Below are 23,746 nucleotides of genomic sequence, written 5' to 3' on the forward strand. Positions count from 1 at the left end.
TGGAGGGATACGCTGGCTGTGCTGCACTGTTTAATATAGATCAGCAGTGATAATGCGAGGCAGGGAACACAGGATGTGTCCGTCAGTCAGGGGAAGGGAGCTCAGAGGAAATTGCCACAATAAAGCGCACACACACACATATATAGGAGAAGCCCACTGGCACACAACTCGGAGTGTTGATGCACACAAGGTATATGCACATCCAGAGAGGTGCAATTAAACTAAAAAAATAAATATCCATACTGAGTTTCATTTCAAACCTGGCCGATAGAACTGCTGATGTGTGGAAAGATTAACTGCATGCTGAAATAATGAGACTTCTCTAAAAGTTTCTTGGCTACCTCATGGTATACTGCAATCACTGGCTACATAATATGTAACTGCACATTTGTTGTACATTGGCTACTGCTCACATGGCGTGAGTTGAAGATTGTCCTTTCTTTATGTGTGAGTCTGCGCATGAACACAACTGGACTGTTTGCTGAAGCTGCTGATTGCAGATTTCAGTTGTAGGATTAAACAGCGATGACAAGGAACCATCATGTTGTGCACCTAAGTACACACACACACACACACACACACACACACACACACACACACACACATACAGATTATGTGCTCTGCTGAAACCTTTGATCAAGATGGGACTCATGTTGTTGTGTCAGCCTGCTTTTAAATCAGTCAAGTCATAATACAGACTGAACATGATTTTCCATAACTGAGTATGCTGTAATTGTTTCCATATGTTTTGCACAGATAAAACATTGCATCCCAGATGTTGTCCTGTTTCACTCGAGCTGCATGCCAGATCCGAGCTGGCAGCTCATTACACAGTCACTGAGGACAGCTAATAGAGTTGTTACTCTCTATAAACACAGTAACGGTAAACAGTGACAGACAGAGCAACCTCACAAGCAGCTCCACAGTGCCCATTTGCCACAGCAGTGTTACTTGGATAAAAACCTACTGATCTAGTTCCGCGGGTTTCTGTCTTGTTGTCAGAACAATTTATTTAAAAAAAGCAAATGATGTAAAGGTTAGTCATTTCCCTCTGCTGCTATGGTATGTAGCCATTTTAAAACTAGTTGTATTGAATGAAAATATGGACGAATACTACTCATCTAAGAGGGAAATCACTTAACTTACCCCTTTAAGAACTGCCAAGACCAGACCAAAATGCTGGCCAATGTGGGCCTGTTGCATATATGTATTATATAATTAATTAACCACCCGTGCAGAAATGCCTTAAAAGGTTTTGGGATTATTTGGAGGCAGCGTTGCCATTACAAAGTTTGTCCAACAGAGAGGTTTCACTGTTTTGGCTGTGGCATGTCCTCCTCAATGCATGCCTTCATTACAGAGGGTAAATATGTAAAAAATGTTTGAGTATCTTATGTGTCTGTGTCAAATCCCACATCAGTCTGGCTCTAGTGGTGATATTAAATGTTATGCAATAGTAGATCCTTTGGTCAGCTAGTAATTACAGCATCAATTCAGGCGTGGTATGTTGTGTATGAAAACACGTGTGAATGAATATCTACACAGCTGGTCCATAGATTAATATCAATATTGTAGTTAAAAGTATATTGTAGTATATTGCAGTAGTATATACATTTTACAGTAAACATCTTTGACAGTTATGTTCATTATGTTTCTAGATGACTGGATAAGAATTCTGACCTCGTGTTAAGTCTGGACTGACAAATAAATACAACTCACAGATGACAGAGGTTATTTATTTCCATATATCTTTATTATCTGTTATTTCCCATATATTTATATATCTTTATTTTATACAGGTGTATTTCTCAATACAGTCTTTTATTGACATATATAGATCTTACATAAGCTTGAGAGGTACGAGAGAGAGAGGCAAGAGGGAGTTTACTTCCTTCATAAGATATTTTGGCCGTTAACAAGACAACAGGAAGTCACATTACAGACACGCACGCATGCATACACACGCACACAGACACATGCGCGCACACACACACACACACACACACACTGAAATACAGTATACACACATATCACAGCATGCACACATAAAGGAGCTGGACACCTCTAATTCTTTTTTCACAACCATCCACGTGTGCACTGACATACTAACCAAAGTGTGCACACACACACTGACACACAAGATCTAAACACACACAATCACACATCCATGGCGGGAGGAGACAGGTATTCACAGGATAGATTACACCAATACCAGACTGACTAGTAAATACACATGTAGATGTACAGTACTTGCCATATTTTAACCCTTGCTCCAACATACACACAGATACATACACTCTCACACACAGGCACATGTGCATACACACACAAACACACAATTTTTTGGTAGAAAGTAAAGAGCAGTAACGCTGATTTTCAGACTATGACAGTGATAATGTTATTAGCTCTGATCCATATTTGGTTTCTATTACTGACAGTTATGCAGTAAGACAGCAGAGTGCAGAATGTCACTGAGATTAAAACATGGACCATCAGCTCTATGTCATGTAATGGTTGAAGTGTGAGGGAAGTCAAAATGATAGCCATGATACATTATAAAATAAATACACATCTTATATTGCAGTTATAGAATGAATACACATGGTTGGTTCTGTCTGTGAATCTTTTTCCACTGGACATTATAACAGTCTTTCCTTCTCACACACACACACACATACACAAACACACACTTGCACACACACTCCTGTCGCTACCAGACAGGGCTTCACAGTGTAGAGAACTCAAATCCGCAGTTCGTCCAACATGCCAGTCAACACAACATAAGGACAATATTGAAACATCTTTAGAAATACAAACAGAACAGATATCATATATTTGGCTTCAGTAACAGATGTAAAAAGATACCTGAATTTTGCTACATATCAGAATGCATAACTTAACAGCATAATATGAAAGTACAACCATAAACAGTGAGAGTGGATTGAAATGTAACTATCTGTCCTTCTCCAGCTGATTTCAATGTGCAGTATCTCTAGTTTGAGTGCATGTTATTTTGTCTACATTAACACAGATTGTATCATACTTTGTATAACTGTATAAAATATTTGCTACGGCTGTGTTACCTGAAGAAAAGTTTGGTCACTAATTTACTACGGTGATGCTTCTAAGTGCAGGAAATGGGAATATGAACAGGGCTCTGGGTTTGTGAGTAAATCCAGAGAACTCCTTTGAAACTGAACCGGCTTAAAAAACCAAACCAAACGAAGCTAAACAAAGCTACCGCAGCCTGGCTCCACCTAACTCCACTTCCATTTTTCTAGATCTTAGCATGAGAAAGACAAATGAGTGAAGAAGATGTGAGAAAAGAGGCAAAGACGGTGAAAGGTAGCCCCTTTGTCCTGTAGTTTTGCAGTTTGTCCAGAAGAGGGCCCTCTACGAGTGGCATCTTCTTTTGGTCAGGGTTTGGTCAGACTGCATTGGTGACGATGAAGTTTCTGTGGTCGTCACTGCTGGGCACTGGAGTGATGCTTTTTAACAGACGCTGTGAGTAAAGAGAAAGATACAGACAAAGGGGAAAAAAAAGGAAAGAGAATAAATTATAGTGATTCATATATACACCACTATCAGTGGACAAGGATATATGTAAGGATGTATGTAATATCTTTGAAAATTCTGTTATTGAATAAAAACTACAAGGACTGATAAACATATATTCATTGTTTCAGAAATGATGAAGTAGAGCTACAACGATCATTTATTTTCATTATTAATTTGTCTGCCAATTATCTTTTAGATTAGTTGAGCCGTTGTTTGGTCTACAAAATGTCCAACAACAGTGAAAAATTAAGTTGACATTTAAATGTCATATTTTGCTGGAATCTGTCAAAGAAAATGGAATTATAAAAAGTGTTGCAGATTTAATGTTTTTGTTGACTGACTGACTTGACCAAAACATTGTTTGCAACAGAATCGGGAAGAGCAAGTACGGTATCCACACTTACAGTACGTTCAAGAGAGAGTGGGCAAATATTACAAATGACACACCGCCATGGTCTTACTACAAAGAGACATTCAAACATTTTGACCCTGCTCAGCCTCATCTGTTCGCATGTGTTGACAGTGTGCGTCAGTGTATTGTGTGCCCTAGCAGCAGTGTCAATATTGGACAACAGCCAAAGGCAATCTGTCTACCAGCCCGTTTGATGTCCTCCTACCTTCTGTCAACTCTCACAAAGGGTATAACACAATAATAATGATAATAATAATTATGATAATTATAACTTGTTGTGTAATTGTATTTATTTTGTTATAAAGTTTTAGTTACAAATTTTAGGTAGGGCCCCCACAGGAGCAAAAATGAAAGATGCTTAGCTCAGAAAGTAACAAAATATAACAAACAGACATCTAAAACCTGTCTATTAAATAAGTTTCGATGATTCATTTTATCAGTGGTGCTGATTTGGCTGGACCTAGTTTGTCAAGCCGGGCGTGCTGACGCTTAGGTGCAGTGGATGACGTGGTCTCCTTTAGTCCTTTATCCTCAAATCTGGCAACATGACAGTCCACACATGCATTGCAGAATGTGGACGTGTGTGTCTGTATATGTGAGTGGCAAGTGTTAGGTGTGTGTGTGTTTCATTAGGTAATGCCCTAAGTGTGTGTATGTGTGTGCAAGATCTATGGGGCCTGGAAGTTGTCATGTTTTTTTTTTGCTAATCTCTGGCCTGTGCCTCCTCCCTGCTCCTTTGATCCTGATCTCCAGTCATGTGTTCACAGGGGAGGGTAGACCCTGACAGTGAACTGAAAAGAAGGGAGGCAATCCCTGTCTGTCGCTGGAGACGGGAGAGAAAATAGGTCAGGATATGGGTTAGAAGAAGAATGATGGAAGGGTACATGTGGGGAGAACAAGGGGGAAACCATCTAGGAGGAAAGGAAAGGAAGGACTTGTACCTGTTTGAATGTGCCCTTGGCATTTAGCAGGTGGTAGACCATGTAAGCAGGCACACAGATGAATGAGGACACCCCGATGCAGTAGCCTAGGACGGTGGTCCATTGCGGGTACTGGTAGTTGAACAACTTGACCTCTGGAGGGAAGGCCAGGAAACTGATGATGATGAACTGGACATGGGAATAGGAACAAAAGCAGAGGTCACACATTACAGGGTAAATACGACAGCTGCTCTAACCATTATATCTTCCTGTGCTTGTTAGTGTACAGTGTGCGTAAATACTTTACATGAGCCTCACCAGCAGAAAGCAGGGGCAGATGGCCACCCAGCAGATCCTCCAGAACCAACCCGGGTAGAAACCAAGCATGAGCTGGATGTCATTACAGAAGCGGTTGGTGCCTGGAAAACACAAACACAGACACACATAATTACTACAAAGCCCCAAATATCAAAGGTCCATCTTCATCTCTTTTCACTTGTGTCTCTAGGTCTATGACTGAAACTACACAGATAAGGATGAAATAGACAAAAGACTGAGGACATTATATTCTATATATAATCAGTACTCTTCCCTCACCTTCATCCCCACCATAACTATGATTCATAATATGGTCACAAACCATCATTATCATCATCATCACCATCACATTCCACATCAATCCCGCAGCTTACCGTAGAACCAGGAAACAGCGATGACTTCCAGCAGCACCACAGTGATGACTGCAGGGCCTGTAGCATACTCCTCAAACAGCTTCACCACAAACGCTCCTCCCTGAGACAGGACACAGGAAGAGAGAGAGAGTAGGAATTCATGAAAAGCAATTTACAAATGAGTCTTGTACAACAGGTTTCATTGAAAATGTCTACAACTATGATAGGCCTAATATGTTGTGAGTGTCTAATGGAGCAGGGATGCATGTTAGTCAGTAACTTACTATAATGAGGATTGGAGATAAATGGATTATTCAGGCTGCTCTAAGTTGATTTCATTACATTACCTTAAATACAGTAGTAACACTGAGTATACTTTTGACAACAGCATGAGCCCTTTTATTAGTTTATGATGTATTTGAATGGAAATTGAGAATATGACCAATTATGAGCATTAAATGAAGCCTCAAATTTATGTTACTCTTTAGTAGCAGATCACAATATAGCTATTTAATTGCTGACAGTGATGTGGGATAAATGATTGATTTACCTGTAATATTAGAGGTATTTTCAAATCTTATTTGGTTGAGGATGATGTTTTATGATGGATGCCATTTGGTAGTAACCTGTATGTATTGTGGTTGTTTAACTTACATATGTGAGTGTGGAGAGAGCCCCGAGGTAACAGACGCACACCAGGCCAAAGACAAACCACTCGCGCCTCTTAGCTAGGATATGAGGGAACTCGTCTAGCATAGCTGTGATCACCCCCTCCAGCCCAGCAAACTGGAGAGAGGAGAGTGGGGAGAAGAGGGGAAAAGAAATAAAGAACTCATTAGAGAGTGCAGAATAAAAAGAAAGAGGAAGAAGATGAGAAAAGGAAGCCTTTAGACTGTGGAAAAGTCCACTTATCTTGACTGTATATTCTGTCTGGATAATTTCTCATCTACATGTTAAGTGCTATCAAGATGTTGATAAGCAGCTGTTTAATATAATCAGTCCAGCAGTAGTTCAACACTTATTCGGCGATCCATCCACCCCCTAACAGAAAACATCAATAGCTGTCTAAAAATGAAGAGTCAAAGTGTTAAGACGATCCAGCCTGACTCCATGTACACGACACGTTTTGCAGTAATATCCTCAGTCATAAAATCGAGGGGCATAGCAACCCTGATGCTGATTCTACACTGATTATCAGTCTGTGATAAGAGCCTTACAGGTCTCTCCAGCTGGCTGCCTCAGAGCAGATAAACACAGGCTTATGGAGACAAGATCAATGCCCAACAGTGATATGAAAGTCCTATCACATTGTTGACTGTTATTCCAAATGGAACAGTGAGGACAAATAATACCCAACACCTTTCTGGAGAAATGAGTACAACCGACACATTCAACTCAAACAGAAAAAAGCATCTGCAAATATGAAACCTCTGTTTCTAGGTTTGAGGGAGCTCACAAAAGCAGAGCACTGGGCAACGACGGAATTAGGGTGTAACAAGTGAGGAGTTAACTTTTGCATAGAAAAGAGTAACAATACGAGACTAACCGTGCTGTCCAGACCCAACATGATGATCATGAGGAAAAAGATGATGGCAAAGAAAGTGGCAGCAGGCATGTTTGCTATGGCTTCTGCATAAATGATGAACAGCAGACTGGGACCTGGTTGAGACAGAAATGACAGTCCTGTTGAATTCATCCTTACCCCTTTATTCTTGTATTCAGTGATGTCAAAGCATACACCTACAGATATTTGGCATGCAATAATCTTTATCCTTTCCAGGTAAAAGGTGCTTGAGTTCAATGCGGGATGCTTTTTTTCCCAAAAATGTCAGGCTAGTTAAACAATTTCTTGTTGGGTGTGCTCTGTTGTGGTATCCTACCAGCATCCTTGGCCACAGCATCCACATCCTGCTGCCTCATTTCAGCCATGTATCCCAGCACGGTAAAGATGACAAAGCCAGATAGAAAGCTGGTCAGACAGTTCACAGAGCTGGTGACCAACGCATCTCTGAGAGGGAGAGGGGGAGAGAAAATGATTGGGTGGCAGAAAGACAACAAAGTTAGAGAGATGCTCTGTGAAAAACATAAATCAAGCCACTGCTTATAGATTTATGGCCATTGCTTAAGTTTTGAGACTTAGTAGACTTGGTGATGGTTCCACCTGTATGGATACTATATCTCAAAGCAGATAGTGAAACAGATATTTAACACATATGGTTTTAACTCTTTCATTGATGTGTGTACACTGTAACAAAATCTCACTTATAGCAGTTGTTGTGAAATGGGTTGTAGCTGGCAAAGGCGAGGAGTACGCCGAACCCCGGACCCAGAGAGAAGAAGATCTGAGCTGCTGCATCAATCCACACCTTGAAGAGCACGGGGGGGGCGATGATGGTGAATGATGGAGAGACACAAAGAAACATGGATTAAGACAGCGGAGAAGAAAAAGAGAAATAGAGCAGGGTAAGAGAAAGTGTGTGTTAAGGACATGTAACAGAAGTCTGTATAAAGTCATCAGACTTACTGCAGTGCTAAGCAGTTTCTCCCAGTCAGGTTTGAGATAGAAGACGACACCCCTCCAGGCCCCTGGCAGAGTGGCTCCGCGGATGAGTAAGACCAGAAGGACCAGATAGGGAAAGGTTGCAGTCACCCACACTACCTAATGCAGAAAGAACACACTGGTTTACCTTTCTGTATATGAACTCTTGTGTCGGGTAAGTCATAGTGGCTGATATCTGCTCATGCTCAATGATCACTTTTTTCAATTAAAAGACATTGTTATCATGAACCACTGGATATTTCTGGGACAGAGCTGCTTGATAATGGATGTTTGGAACTCCAGATTTATTAAGTGTGTGTAAGTTGAATCATGACTATCATATAATATATGAATTCATTATAGGGAGTACTGCAATGAAAGTGTGGAAGTGTACATTTACATGATTTGCTATAGATTACTTTATTGGCAGTGACAGTAGAAATGCAAACATTAAACCCTCGGAGAGAGAGGGGAACGATATGCAACAAAGCACCACCTTGTCTTAGCTAGTTTCCAATATGTGTACTTGAGGCCTGCCTGTTTTTTTTTCAGGTTTGATTGTGGATGTTTGAACCACAAACTGTTTAACTTTAAGACGGCCTTTCTAACCAACTTTTCTACCATGATGATGAATGATAATGAGAGCTAAGAGATGACAGGAGAACAACTGTTCTTTTCTCTGCCTCTCTGTCTCCATCAATCCCTCCATCCATCCACTCTAACTGACACCCCCATCAGCCATACAGGCACCCCTTCAGTTACCTTCCCAGACGTCTTGACTCCTTTCCAGATGCTGAAGTAGACAATGGTGAAGATGAAGAGCAGGCAGAGGGCCAGCTGCCAGCTGACAGAGCCAAGCTGGTGCAGGCCAGGGGAGAGGTGGACCTGCAACACCTGGCGACTGGCGGGAGGAGACAAGGAAGGGGGGATGTTTGGGTTGAGAGTTGAGATCAAAAGGGATGCAACAAGGGGACACATGGGGATAAATGAATATTATGTAATATTACATGGAAGCACATATAGGGAAATGACATAAGAAGAGAAGACAAGAGATATGGGGAGTTGTAGGGATCAAGAAAAAGAAGAAGAGAGTAGGGGAAGGAAGAAGATGAGAGGAAAAGGAAGGTGAAGCGAAGGAGAACAATGTCAAGAATAATAAGAAGTGACAGATAAGGAAAAGTGAGAAGACACGGAGACAGAATATATTTGAAATTTGGAAAGTAGAGTCAAAGAATAGAGCATGGAAGGAAGGACATGTGATAGAAAGAATAAAGAAAATGAAAAACATAAAGAAGATAAGACATAGTACAAAGAAGAGGAGTAAAATGGAAGAGTACTGCATAGACTCATTGTCCAATACACAAATGATAGAACCTTATTTCTTGACAAACACACACAATTCACAATACATTTAGATTAAATGAGCTGTAATGAAAGTTCATCTAAGGTAAAGGACTGCAAGACTAGATAAAAACAATACCAGAGGACCTTGACTGACTTTATAGCAAATCTATGTCAATAAATAGTGTTTACACAAGCCAAAGTAAAAAACGCAATATGGTGCAAAAAAGATTTGAATTGAACAGTGAGGTTAACATCTGGTCACAGGTTAAGCACACAGAGCTTGGACGATAAAACAGTGACATGATTTATGTTGAAAACAGGAAATTCTGGCGCCAGACTCTGACTTACGGAATTTGTTACTTTGAAACCTGTACTTGGAAAAGTCAACTACAGATAAACCATGAATCTGTCTCATTGGACACACACAGACACGGTCTAGTGAGTAGCTGATAAGTCCAACACAGGCAGGAATAAGAAAGACATTGTTTTGACAGACCTCAGATTTTTAAGTACAGTAAAAAAAAAACACTTGTGTCAGTACTGACTACCCCGCTTTTTAAAACCCTGGCTGTCCCTACTACTTGAGTTAATGTGTAAGCAGCATGCTAAAGATTGCTTAAAACTTTAATATGTGGTAAGGAGTTTTAGTTTCATGTCAGCAGCATTTTCTGTGAAAAAAGGGCCCTTTTCATGATTGTGAAAGAGATCTGATCTCTGTTCCACATCTTAAAATCATCTAGTCACTTTTTCCACGTTGTTACACATTAATTGCTCCGTCCTTCCTTATCACTTGCCTTTCTCGCTCATCACCTGCTATGTTAACTAAAGGGATGGTTCATATTTACAGGTGAAACTGACCCCTTTTGTATCTATCTACCTTTGAAATAAACTGTTCCACAGGTCTTTCAGTGGTACATTTCCTCTGTTTTCAATTATACATATATGATTAGAAAGTTACTTCTGTGTTACTTGTATATTTCTGACCGTCTTGGATCAAAACGGCAACTCTTATTCTGAAATGCTAACCTCCCTACAATGCCTTCACAGTCTGCGAAGCAAGTGGATTTTGGAGAGAGTGCTGGCGGTAAATCTGTCAGGGCTCTTAAACACCAGAACCAACCCTGTGATCGCTCTCTGGAAGTCATCCTCCCTCCTTCACTTGACGTCTCCCTCCTGTGTTGCTCTCCCCGTACGCCTCTACATCCGACTTACATGCACTTACGTATAGAACTCCTCGGCAGGGGATTTGGAGGAGTTGGACCACGACACATTGAGGTCGGTGGACATGTAGCGGTTACAGTTGGCTGTGTTCCAGCTGTTGGTGCAGGTGGACCAGGGCAGCGTGGGCCGAAATGATGATAGCAGGTAGTACAAGGCCCAGGCCATGATGGTGTTGTAGTAGAAGGCTATGTAGAGGGCTATGATGCAGATGGCAAAGCCGATCCCTGGATGAGTGGAAAAGATGATTGTTAGTACAAAACAGTGAAAAAAAACAAACATTAAATCTTTAACTATGTACATATATGTACATTTTACTTAAAAAAAAACTGTCCATAGTAAGCATCATCAGTCAGCCACTCCCCAGATACTGCAGACATCTTTGGTGTTTTCAAGCTAATTCAAGTTGTTATTGGGCAAGTGGGTGACATTTCCAAACAACAACAATTTACATACTATCAGATTTCTGAGCATCTGGCATTTGGCATGGAAATGTGACAATTTCCATAACAGAGAGTCAGAACATCTCACTAGATGTTCAAGATGTAAGAGATGCTCTTCAAGGGGGCTGTACTGACGGGGACAAGAAGGTTAAATGAGCTGTCTCAAAGACTCTGACTTGACACAGTCCTTCTTCGTCTTACCAATTTCACTGTTCTCTTCTTCCTTTTTTTTTTTTTTTTACCCAAGCATTTGTTATAAACTGATTTCTCAATCGGTTCTGTTCTCTACAGTCCCTCTTTTACCTTTAAATATGGGGCAGATATGTTTCCAGATGGAGATGCAGCCACTGCGGTGGAACTGACCAAGAGCCAGTTCCATGTAGAAGAGAGGCACACCTCCAAACACCGCCATCAACATGTAGGGCAGCAAAAAGGCACCTAGACAGAGACATGGGGAAATTTGGAAATGCGGGAGGGAAATTAAGAGTAGAAAACCGGGTTGGAGGTAAGAAATGAAGAAGTGGAGAGGGAGAAAAAATGTGGGGACAGATGTGGGGAAGATCAAAACATTGAGAAAAGAGAAAGTGGGGAAAAATTGAAAGGAAGAAAGAGTTATAGAAGAACAGTAAAAGGTCAATTACACTCATGGGACATGGTACTCGTTCACACTCCATTAGTAATCTCAGTAGTCCTCTCAATAACCCCCAATCAACAAGAACCAAGAACATTAAAAAGCACTCTGTAAAAATCATTAAAATTTGTAAGTAACTTATTATTTACATAACTGCAGTGCTTTCAAAAATAACAAAGCATTGTTTTCCCAGTTTCACATTACTCTGCATTTAATGTGCTCTGGGTCATTTCGTTTTAAATTCTCCATTGACAAATCAGCCTTCTGCGACATTGGCTTTGTTATTGCTAAGTAAGGAAAGTATAAAAGTGATGAAAGGAGATTTAGGTAAAACCAAACACTGGAGAACAAACAGAGGAGCAGTAGGATTGCAGCCAGATCTCAGGACTCTCCAGCCAAACATGCAGAGTTTGATAACACATCTCTCTCTTTCTTTCTTTCCATCAGATTATCAACTTATATTATGTGCATGTGTGCATTTGTGTATGTAGATGGGCTGGTGTGTACATGCGTGCTTCTGTCTCTTTGTGACATGAAAGCAAAGATAAGGGTTGATTGAGCAGCTGCCTGGGAGACAGGTTATTAAGCAAGGAGAAAGAGACTAAAGGAGTTCTCATAAAAACCACAATTAATACTGTTGCCTCTATCAAGTGTCTCCCAGTCCCCATCTCTACCTCGCTCCGTGAGAGAGACACAGAACACAGGAAATTACAAAGATTTTATTATTGCAAATTCAATAAAAGTAGAAAGGGAGGCCCTGTTTGCTGCTAGGTGAGGATTGTGTAGTAACAGCGTAACACAGTAACGGTGGTGGAAGACACAGACTTTGAAAACACATGCTCACCTTGAAATAAGCTAAATGAAGTGCTATTCATAAACAACTTTGTTAACTGCAGCACTCCTTGTAGGTCAACATCTTGTTGTTTAGGCGTTTATTTTGCTGTAATGATGACATACCAGAGAAAGACTCCATCTATCTCCGTGTTTTATGATATAAAAAGTTACAGGCTAGTAAACTCAATCACCTCAGCTCTTGCATATATTGTGAATTACAGTGTATTTCAATTCAAACCAAGAAAGAGCCTTTTCTTCTTTCTAGTCCTTGAAATCCTGTTTACTCTAGAATGTGATCTCATGTACTCTTATCTCCTTTCCATCACGCTCCTTATCTCCCTCTCCCTATTTTCTCTCATTCAAACATCTTTTTGCCTCCTCACCTCCTCCATTCTGGTAGCAGATGTAGGGGAAGCGCCAGACATTTCCCAAGTCGACAGCGTAGCCGATTACAGACAGCAAGAAGTCCATCTTCTTGCTCCAGGTTTCTCTGGGCCTCTCCAAGCTGGTTTGTTGGACCACCAGAGTCCTGAGGCCTCCCAGCGGCACAGAGGACCCGGTGCCGCCTCCAGACCCAGAGGTTGTACCCCCAGCGCAAGCTGCGGTCCCTGGTCCCTCCCTGGGGCTCTGAGGGGTGGATGTAGAGAAGCCATTGGACACCTGCTGGCCAGAGCCTGAGTTCAGGTTCTTGGGTCCTCTCTGTGCAAGACCATCAGCCAGCATCAGTCTACCATTTTCCTGCTGTGTGCCCTCTTCTTCTCCCCCCACCTCCTCTCTCCCTTTGTCCCTCTCTCCCTCATTCTCGCCCTTGTCCATCGTCAACATGCTCGTCATCATCATATCTTTTGTCTCCGTTGGGTTGTGTTGAGGTTGTTGTTGGCGAGGCGGTTAGGGGTGGAGAGAGGTTCTCAGTGACGATGAAGGGAATGTGGCACTACTCTCTGATATGGTGCCCATTAGGGGAACAGAGGGGTTAGGAGAGTGAGGGAATTGTGCAGTGGTGGTGTAAGACAAATGTGGGAAAACCAGGGATTGTCCGTCTTGGACAGGTAGAGGAGAAAAGGAACAGGAGAGGAGAGCTGAAAGCAGAAAAATGGGGCCAGAATAAGGGGAGGTGTGTGTATGTAGGAGAGGATTGAAATGTGTAAGAGTCTGTTGAGCAACAGTGAATAAGAGCAGGCAGTAAGGACAGAGAGAGGAGGGTACACAAGAAGAGAGATGTGTTTGAACAGGATGTGGCCAGCAGAAAAGTTACAAGAATCTTGGATCTTCTCCACAAACGGCTCGTCCTCTGTGACACTCAGTGATGGGACACACACAGAGGACACACTGCAACACACACAGAGAAAATACACAGATAAGTCACGAGAAAAGAGTTTGGCAGTTTTAAATTACTTTTCAGTAAATTTGTATAAATTATAAAATCTATTTGTTTTTCTACCTGCCACAACTGCCTGAATTATTAGGTCATTAGGTCTTGTCTTATGTGTTTTACTATGAGTAAAAGGCTAAATCTTAATGTGGGTAAAACATTGCAGGAGAAATATACTTCTCATAGAAAACAGTACAAATCAAGTTGATTGTGCTGGGACATGCTGATTTACTTAGCATTTACTCCGTCATGTTTCTCATTACACGCTATCTCTCAGTTGCATAACCTGTTTCAATGCTTATCTGATCAAAGCTGTATAAAATGGAGAAATTAGAGAATAAATACAAGCACCAGCAGCATTTTTAAGGGCTGGAAGCACAAGAAAAAACTTTGAAAGATAGAAAACAAGTGAAAATGTGGAGACGTTAAAAAAGACTGCCACGTTGAATGTCACCCAGGGCAAACTGTTAAAATATCCAAGCAAAAGCTTCAACATCAGTCAAATATGCTCAAGAGGTTGTTTCTTAGTTCTTTTGGGTGTCATGTGCTCTAACCAGACAATAGAAGGGAGAAAGAAAAAAAAATTTTTTTTTTATTATTTTACCTCATGGTAAAACCTTTTAAAATGTGTTTTTTCTCTATTTATGGTTCATATTTGTCTGTATTCATCATTGGGTAAAATCAGATGTTATTAAGTTACGCTTCGTAATACTATTTCAGATGTTTTAGATGACAGAATTTCACATATCTGCAGACAGTACATACAGCATAGACAGTAAACAGTACAGAGGGAGTGGAGCAAATTTATCTCCTTTATTTCTTAATTAAATGTTTAATTCTAATTACTTGATATATTAAACATAATCCATACACAAGACTTTCATAAGGATGTACATCTACATCTCTGTCAACATCAGTGCGCCAAGTATTATTCTATGTCAAGAGTCCTGAATAAGTAGCCTTTGTCCATTTTGTAAATTATGTGAGAGGTCACTGAGGCGGAGCAATCTCAATACCCTTCAAATACTTAGATTTGAAATTGTTCTTCAACAGCTTCTTAAAACTCTATGATTAGTTTTAAATTCAGCAAAAATATAGTTTTTACATTGGCAGCAAATTACACTGACAACACAGCCATTGAATTTTCAACAGAAAATCCACAAATACTTAACATCCAATCCACAATGCTATCACATGAGTAATGGGTCAAACTGAGAGAGCCGTTTAAAAGTGGATTAGATTGTTTATAGTGTTAGCTCAATTAGTAATGAATGCCAGAATGTAGGAAGACTCAATTTACATGGAATGCCATTATCTTAATTAAGAACGAGTGTCCAGCAGTTTTACAAGGCACGATATTCACTCCACACAAACATCTGACTACCACACAACCAAAAACCCTGTCCTGTACCTGGACTCTGAGCGGGAAACACAGACTAACCAACACAAACATTTTTTTCATACAAACCATACTTTTACTCCCCGATGAAAGCAATCATAAGTTTTTCATCACAACAATGACTTCATCTCCATCTGAATCCTCACAGTCTCACAGAAATACAGTACGCTCCTTCTGGTCTGACAAAGTTTACGATGCTTGAGAAGCTTAAACTTGATGGAAATCTGACAATTTCTACCTGAGAGGTAGCAACTTAAAAGAAATGTGAAGATAAAATGAAATGCTCATTAACTTTAAGTTATAAAAAAATATGTAACTGTAAAACGGTCATCTTCTCAACTATAGTTAACTCACAGTTATCTGTATAGCTCACGCTGTATCAGCTGTCACACTGCCTCACAATAGAAGAAAAGAAAAGCAAACATCTGCTTGATGAAATACTAAACACACTTGGCTGAAAAAAAACATGTACTGTATATAATTCAAATAAAGTTGGACATATATTTTTTCCATGTTCCATTCTTCAAAAACAAATACTACGGAGGGATACTGTACATAAACTTTCAAGTCATTAGTCATTACATGATATCATTTTAAAAATAATCTTTTTCTGTTCCATTATGTAGACTTTAATAAAGAAAGAGATAACATCAAGATTTCTTCATAGATAGACTGAAAGAGGACATGCAGGGAAAATATAATGAGATATTGTAAAACAACCAAAATTAAAAATGTAGGCACTATTTTGAGCAATTGATCATCTTAGTGAACTCTGCTTAAACTACAGACAAATCATTAGACGCCACACTGGCACTTTTGAGGTAATTCCCTTAAAATAAACAGCACAGTAAAGACAGTGGTATTTTATCCCAACTCACATGCATACATTACCTCTGGAGATGGTAAAAGAGAACAAGTAGAACCTGTGACGGCTACAACATGCACAAAGAGCGGCAGCAGCAACTTCTACTCAAAACTCAAAGAATCCTGTGGTGTTGCAAAAACTTGCCAGAGAATCAGTGTGCACCAGCACATCACGACACTGTTTGCCCATTGAGCTCTCAAACCTCTCTCATTTCTCTCTCTCTCTCTCACTCTCTCTCCCTCCCTTGTTGTCCCTCTCTCACTGACTTGCAACCACACACACACTTACACACATACTGCGTTCAGAGACGCATGGCCGCGCAGACGTACAGTATGCAGAGATGGATGCATGCGCTCAGATGCAGGGGGAACATTATGCGAGCACAGACATGCACACTTTGAAGTTTGTTTTGATATAATGACAATACAAAGAGCAATAATGAACTGTGGAACAGCTCTGACACAGTATGGGCATGGCAGAACTCATTAAAGCACGCACACACGCATGCGCACACACACACATACACACCGAGTAGTTGTGCCACAGTGTGGGGCTCTGTGTCAGGTCTGTTTCATGTACACACACACACACACACACACACACACACACACACACACACACACACACACACACACACACACACACACACACACACACACACACACACACACACACACACACACACACACACACACACACACACACACACCCATATTGAAATAAAGCCCTGCTGGAGTTCCACAATCCCTCTTTTTCCATTTTCTTTCCTTAACTAATTATGCTTTCACTTCACTCATCATCATCCTTCATTCTTGGTCCCTCCTCTCACTTCTTCTCCTCTACTTTTCAAGTTCTTTCCTCATGTCATCATGTACACCTGCTAAGGAGATTAGGCTTTGGCTGCTTTGACTCCATAACTTTTGCGTCCTGTTCAGTCAGTTTAGATATCCGAAGATAAGGTATTTTATCAAATAATATTTAAAAGGCAAACACTTGCAAAATACATTATTTGCAGAATTTAGAAGATAACAACGGTGTGTTTAAAAGAAAAGTAAACTTGCTGCAGCAATTTTAAAGAAAATCTAAGTATACAGAAAAAGAACAAAAACAAATTGTAAAAGCAGGCAACAAGTCTCTGTCTGTGTTGCATTTTGACTTCAGTTCACAGACAGACACAAACACCAGACAAACAAAAGCATGCATGCATGTAATAAGACTTTCTCACGTATACCCATGCTATATAAACTATATCTGCATTCACATGGTTGAGTTAGAGCAATCCTTGTTGTCATTTATGAAAAGTTGAATGAGTAATTAAACCATATTTCATAGTGGAATTTGAAAGATCCCCATTGTGAACTGTACATCAACTCATGAGTATTTGGTCCTGAAATCCCCATGAGGTCCCAGAAAGGCGCCTGCTCAGTGTATCTGTTAATCTAAAAACAACTCAAAAAGCTTTGGGCTCTGTGCCAGCATTTGTAACCTAGCTGTTATTAAACACAGACCAACACCCTATAGTCCGGGATAAAGATGTCTGGAATGGTTGAGTAAAATGTGCTTATCAGAGTCTGCTTTGGCAACTCTCAGGGGGTTTCCTGAATCATTCTTGGGCTCCTGACAGTTGTAGATTTTCAGCATTTTCAGCCAACTTTCCTTTTCTTATTTTAATCTCTATGTGAAATGCCTGATAGAGAAGTTAACACTGGCAAGTGAAAAAGAACAAGACTAAGACCAAATGTGCTATCTCATCCATAGAGGACTTGTTGAGTCTTATCAGAGCTCTCTGGTGGACAAAATATGTAATGGAGATGTAATGTTTCCATATGACCTCAAACTTGATTTAGCATTACTTAATGGCCGACATTTACACCAATACAGATCTGCGATAAGCTTATATTGGCCGATATACTGATAAAAAAACATAGCTATAAAAAAAATGCCACTGACAAAATATTACATTCATAAAAACAATGAATCATTGAATGTTATCATTGTTGTGTAAAAACACAACAAAGGAATGAAAGGAACATTTCTCCTCTGCTTCTTGTGGCATGCATAGTCAATTCTCACAACCAATTTAATTTCAAGCTGCTAAAAAAAACCCTTAGGATCTGTTAAAAAAAGGGCCAGGCATAAAATGATTAAAAATTCTTCATCCTTTCAGGAATCAGTCTCTTGGGGACAGACGTGAAGACAGACCATCCTTCAACTGGAGAACTTAGGTTTCTACTGTGCTCCACAAGCATGGGCTATAGTTTCCCATGCCCACCGAACTTCATGCCAACTTGAGCCCTTGCTAATTGAAAAATAAACAGTGCAAGTGCAGCCAGACAAGGGGGCAGAAAACTGTTCACTGCATTAGTTGCTAGTATGAAAGCCTTTACACTTCCCACCACATTGGCACAAACAACACTAATATTCACTGGAACTTGTAGTACTTTAAGAGGAAACTACTCCCAGGAAAAAAGAAAAACACTTTTGGCTTTAAATGTCCCAGACTGAGGGGCAGTCTGATAAGTAGACATAAAAACACATTTAAGTGGCAAATTATCAAGCCATGTGCAGTAACCTGCTCTAACGGAGATATTTACTTCCATTTGCTGTGTTGTGGTTAAACGAAAAGTTGGGAAATGTCAATGTGGGCATTATTAAATCATGGCCCTTTAGCTCCTACCATGACTGTGTAAAATCTGTCCATTGGCACAGTCACAAACCTAAGACAGCTCTGAACTACATAAACAATAATCACACAGTCAACACAGACAATCAACACCAAAATGTTGACCACAGGTCGGCTCAAAAGATGTGTGGTCATTCAAGCAAAGGGCTTTCTACAGTATGTTCATCTTTTACTTGTGTCATAGGTACTGTGTAATGTAGGAGTTACTGTGGTTTATCATAATTACTTTGGTTACTTTACATTACTCCTGCAGTCATGTACATGCTGTTAATCTTACAGACAGAGACCGCACTGTTTCAGATTCACAAACCCCTGCCTTGATTTGTCTCAGCTTTATATCATTTTTCAACATCAACTCCCCTTCAACTTGAAGAACCATTACTGTACTCCTTCTTCCTAGTCTGTACATCTAAACCTGCTACCTGCTAAACTGCTGTATCACTACAATACCTAATACAAAAGATTGTCAACACACCTTAGGAGTTTGACATCTTACTTATACCTTAACTGCAGACATAAACTCGCTCTGTGATGGACCAGTATGTTACAACTTCTCTGTACAGTGACGCGCAGCTACTAAAAATAAAGACAACCCATGGGGCATCCAAGGACAGATTACAGCTGATCTGAGTCTACTGACGACAATGGTTCAAATACCACAGGACAATCAAATTGAGTAAACATTACACAATTATACTGTACAGTTAAAAGAAAGGCCTGAAATTCAGAGGCTACTGTCATAGTGTTCATTACAGGATAAAAGTTAATTATATTAATTAGTTAATTTAAAAAAAAAAAGCATTTCTTTATGCAAGACATCACATTTTTTAAAAAGCAAGCCAGGCAATGTGACACGAAACATCCTGCGTCCTCTTTCTTTCTGCGGCAGAAACACTAATGATGAAAATGAAAACGGTATATGAGAGTGAAAGAAATAAACTTGTTATTGTTCTTTTGCATTGCATTTTGCTAAACCTTAATGGCCTTGCAGTCATGATGTGATCCTTATAGGTGGGAGTGATATTGTACACAGCATCTCTGAGATGTCATGGTGGAAAGATATTTTCCAGGCTTTATTTGCAAACAGTACCACCTCATTAATTATGTGACAAATGATTATTAGATAGGCTTTGTACTGTAACTATTCTGAATAGATCTAATAGGACAACACAACCTTACTGTCTGCAAGTCAGTATTTCCTTTCCCAATAGATTTCTGAGCTGAAAATTTCAAACATTCTGTAAAGTACAATACTGAAGTTCCCCCTGAAAAGTGGCAGAGGCTTGACCTGCAGGTGGTTAAGGGTTTATGGCTTGCCTTGTGTTCATTATTTTGGGATTTCTTGAAAACCTAACAGCTTATTGCCGACATTTTGTGTGCTCAAGTGAATGATGGCAACTGGCCTGTTAAACAGTCCCAGATAATATGAAAATAACCACAGACAATTCTTCATTCAGTGTTAATCAAATTTAACTGATAAAGAATGAAAGGATAGATAATAAGTAAAACAACTAGCTTTTATATGGGTTCCCTTCTTTGAGTCTCTCCTGCACTATAAAATATACATTATTAGAAAATGAAACATTCCTTTAATTTCTTCAGTAAATACAGAGAAAGAATGAAAGGTTTGCCCAAAATCATAGTTCCATATATATTTTCTCTTTCATTTAAATCAAAAATAAAATACAGATGTCATTAAGACTTTGGATTTTGTCTTTTATTTGTGCAAATCACACATTCCAAATGATACATTAAAGCATAAAACATCTAATTAAATAACTAATTCCCCAAATCTGGAAATGTTGTTATTTGTTTCCCAAAGCTGAGAGATTATAATAAATCCAATTCCAAATTCCTAGAGGCCATTAAAATATTACAGATGAGGATAAGTGAATGATATGAGAGGCCTCAAAAAGAAATTAATAAAACAATTTAAAATTTAAAAAATAATAAAAACTCTCACCTAGTAAATCGTGGCTTATGTCACAGGACCCTGGCTAACCCACATGTGTTACAGAGATAGCGATCAGCATTGATTTACAGACATGAACTGAACAGTGATTGTAAATGATGAACCCGCTGGGAATTAAATTATGGGTAAAAAGACAGGCAGTGTGGTCTTACCTTGATATTTTTAGCAGGACAGCCTGCGTTGTCCATGAAGCGTCTGGTCATCTAGTGTCCAAGACGCCGCCTATCAGCGCAGCATAAACCCATTCACACAAATCACACACGCCTGGGCTTACAGCGGGCCGTATTCTGCTCTGCCTGGCTTAAGACACAAACACACACACTCAAGCATGCATGCACCCACTCACACACAAACACACTCTCACCCAAACACACACATGCTGTGCTTTAGAAACGGATCCTTGCCCCTAATCCAAGACTCCTTGATGCATATTTATAAGAGGCCGAAGAGGAGTAAGAGAGGAAGACAGATACATAAATTAAGTTACAAAATGTAGAAAAACAGCTAGGTGAAATGTGTACATTATAAAGAGTATTTGAGTGTGAGAGAGATTATTTAAGTCCCAGCCTGTCTGTGTCCTGCTCTAACTAACCCATTTACCTGCACCTGCATCTGGCTGTGCCAAAAGGCACCATGCCATGTACAGTAGTACAGTCAGTGAACTTGCCTGACTTGCCTTCATTGTGTGTGTGTGTGTGTGTGTGTGTGTGTGAAGAGTCGGGAGGGAGATAAGATATAAAAGAGGGCAGATTGGATACACAGACAGACACACAGTTGCTGTCATGTTGACATTAAATTATAATCAGTATCCTCATACATCTTTCTTTCTATCTCACCCTCTCTCTCTCTCTCTCTCTCACACACACACACACACACACTCACACACACACACTCACACGCAGGGTCTAGTTTCTCCTTGTTAACAGCCAGTCTGTGTGTGTGTTGAACGTCATTCCAATCAGCATCAGCTAAAGTACTAGGTTAATCCTCATTGCAGCACACACAAATCCACACAAGGAATGCGCGCGCGCACGCACGCACGCACACACACACACACACACACACACACACACACACACACACACACACAACAGAAAAGGGGAAGAAGGAAGGAAAAAATAAAAAAAGAATAATGAGACCAGGTGTTCCATGAACAGTAATGGATGGTTCAATGGTGGGCTAATTCCTTCTGTCAAACGCAAATACCTGGACATGGGAACTATCATAAGACTCATTTTTGACGTCAGGACCTGTAAGCCAGGGCGGACTGGGTAAGTAAGTTCACAACCCTGCTTTGTTCTGCATCCCATACTTGAAAATATAACCACAATAAGCCTTCAAATACTGCCCTCAAGAGAAGCAACATGTGAGAACTGCTATGTAAGCTTTTAAAAATGTAAGCCTATAAACATACCATGTAGGGATCACACTGCCAGGAATACCAGGAAGGGGTTAAACCTGATTCAGGCTCAGGTATTTAGGTAGTAAACTGGTCACCAATAGGCTATCTGCCGAGCAAAGATCACGTGCCTCCCAAAAGTCATTACTAATACAAATACCAATACGACTTATTTCCTGTACATGCTTCACAATAAATGTCTCAAAATGACAGGCCTGCGCAAAGCTTTTAGAGTGAGACGAAAACAGCTGGAAGTTGTAGATTCACTACAAATAAATACATTGAGCAGCTTTTACGGTACAATTAACGTTACATAAAAAAAACAAAAAACAAAACAAACATATTTTGGTGGGTTTTTTTATTTAGTTTGAGCAACCGTTACTTTGTAGCTTAGGCTAATATACAGAATAACTTGACGTTAGCTTAAATAAAGTTAACCTTTTAATATGAATCAGTTTGGTGATAAAAGACATAAATAACAAATAATAAAATAAAAATGTGTTGAGAGAATATTACACATACCTTGATTTATCCAAAAGCATTAGTGTTGAGTGATGAACTCCTTTGTCTTTTCTTAAATTAAATATGCCACATAAACTCCCACGAGGGAGAACAATTAAATTTTCAACTGCGAAGCCTCACAGCCCTCTATGTTCTGATTGGTTGTCTCATATCGCCAGTTAAATTAGTTAACCATAATGAACACCTGCTGTGTTGATGGATCAGTGCTGCATTATGCTTGGAGAACATTTACTTTTAATTGTTACTGACAAAATAAGATAAAATAGGATGTTTTCCAATATTTTTTCATTGGATGTCAGATAGTGGCAAAAATGGCACATGTGGGAAAGAACTGCTGTTACAAAATAATACATATTTGTATAATTTTGGTTACTTCAACATTTTATACTTAATTTGTCTTTTCTACCATGTGTGGACCATAATCTATTTTCAAGCAGCCCACAGTGACAACAAAGACAAGGGAACAATTGTGCAGGATAAAACATCCCAAGTAACTACTTTACCTTGAAATACCCCAAATTATATATAGCCTAATTAATAAAAGTTTTACGTTGAGTCCCATAACACTTCAAAATCATCTGAATACAGGGTGAATAAACTCTATCTTACACTTTGTGCCTTTTATCTCACACCAAATACAGTACTAAACCAAGATTTACAATGTTCACTCATCTAAATCAAACTCAGATATAAGAAAATGACATTCCTCTGAGGGAAGATTTCAGGGAAATAGCCTAAATTGTTGACTATTGATGAATTCACTTACCAACAGTCCACAGTTTAATCTGACAACACCATCAATCTAGCTTCTGAAGCAAGTACATTTTTCAAAACTGCTTTGCTGTCACTATAATTCATGTATCAAAATCTCTCAGTTGTGTTTGAATCCACTGAGAAGAGTGGCACAAGCCCACCTGCATCTATTTTTGTACATATATGAACGGGATAGATGGAGGTAAACTGG

General features: G+C 39.7%; 1 protein-coding gene across 2 annotated transcripts; it reads right to left on the reverse strand.

Annotated features, from left to right (window-relative positions):
• Window positions 1–1,737: 1,737 nt before the first annotated feature.
• On the reverse strand, window positions 1,738–21,757 carry slc6a4a (solute carrier family 6 member 4a). 2 transcript variants are annotated; one of them, XM_056375203.1, is made up of 14 exons: window positions 21,014–21,757; window positions 12,954–13,899; window positions 11,409–11,543; window positions 10,667–10,889; window positions 8,863–9,001; window positions 8,086–8,220; window positions 7,824–7,927; window positions 7,442–7,569; window positions 7,108–7,220; window positions 6,216–6,347; window positions 5,583–5,682; window positions 5,209–5,309; window positions 4,912–5,079; window positions 1,738–3,502 (listed from the first exon to the last, which is right to left on the reverse strand). In XM_056375203.1, exons 2-14 carry the CDS (start codon window positions 13,408–13,410, stop codon window positions 3,428–3,430), a joined length of 2,010 nt encoding a protein of 669 aa, XP_056231178.1. In that variant the 5' UTR covers window positions 13,411–13,899; window positions 21,014–21,757; the 3' UTR covers window positions 1,738–3,427. The 2 variants fall into 2 exon arrangements, with proteins under 2 accessions (XP_056231178.1, XP_056231177.1); XM_056375202.1 differs by lacking the exon at window positions 21,014–21,757 and adding an exon at window positions 16,233–16,384.
• Window positions 21,758–23,746: the final 1,989 nt, after the last annotated feature.

The sequence above is a fragment of the Seriola aureovittata genome, chromosome 4 (assembly GCF_021018895.1).
Source record: "Seriola aureovittata isolate HTS-2021-v1 ecotype China chromosome 4, ASM2101889v1, whole genome shotgun sequence".
NCBI classification, from domain to species: domain Eukaryota; kingdom Metazoa; phylum Chordata; class Actinopteri; order Carangiformes; family Carangidae; genus Seriola; species Seriola aureovittata.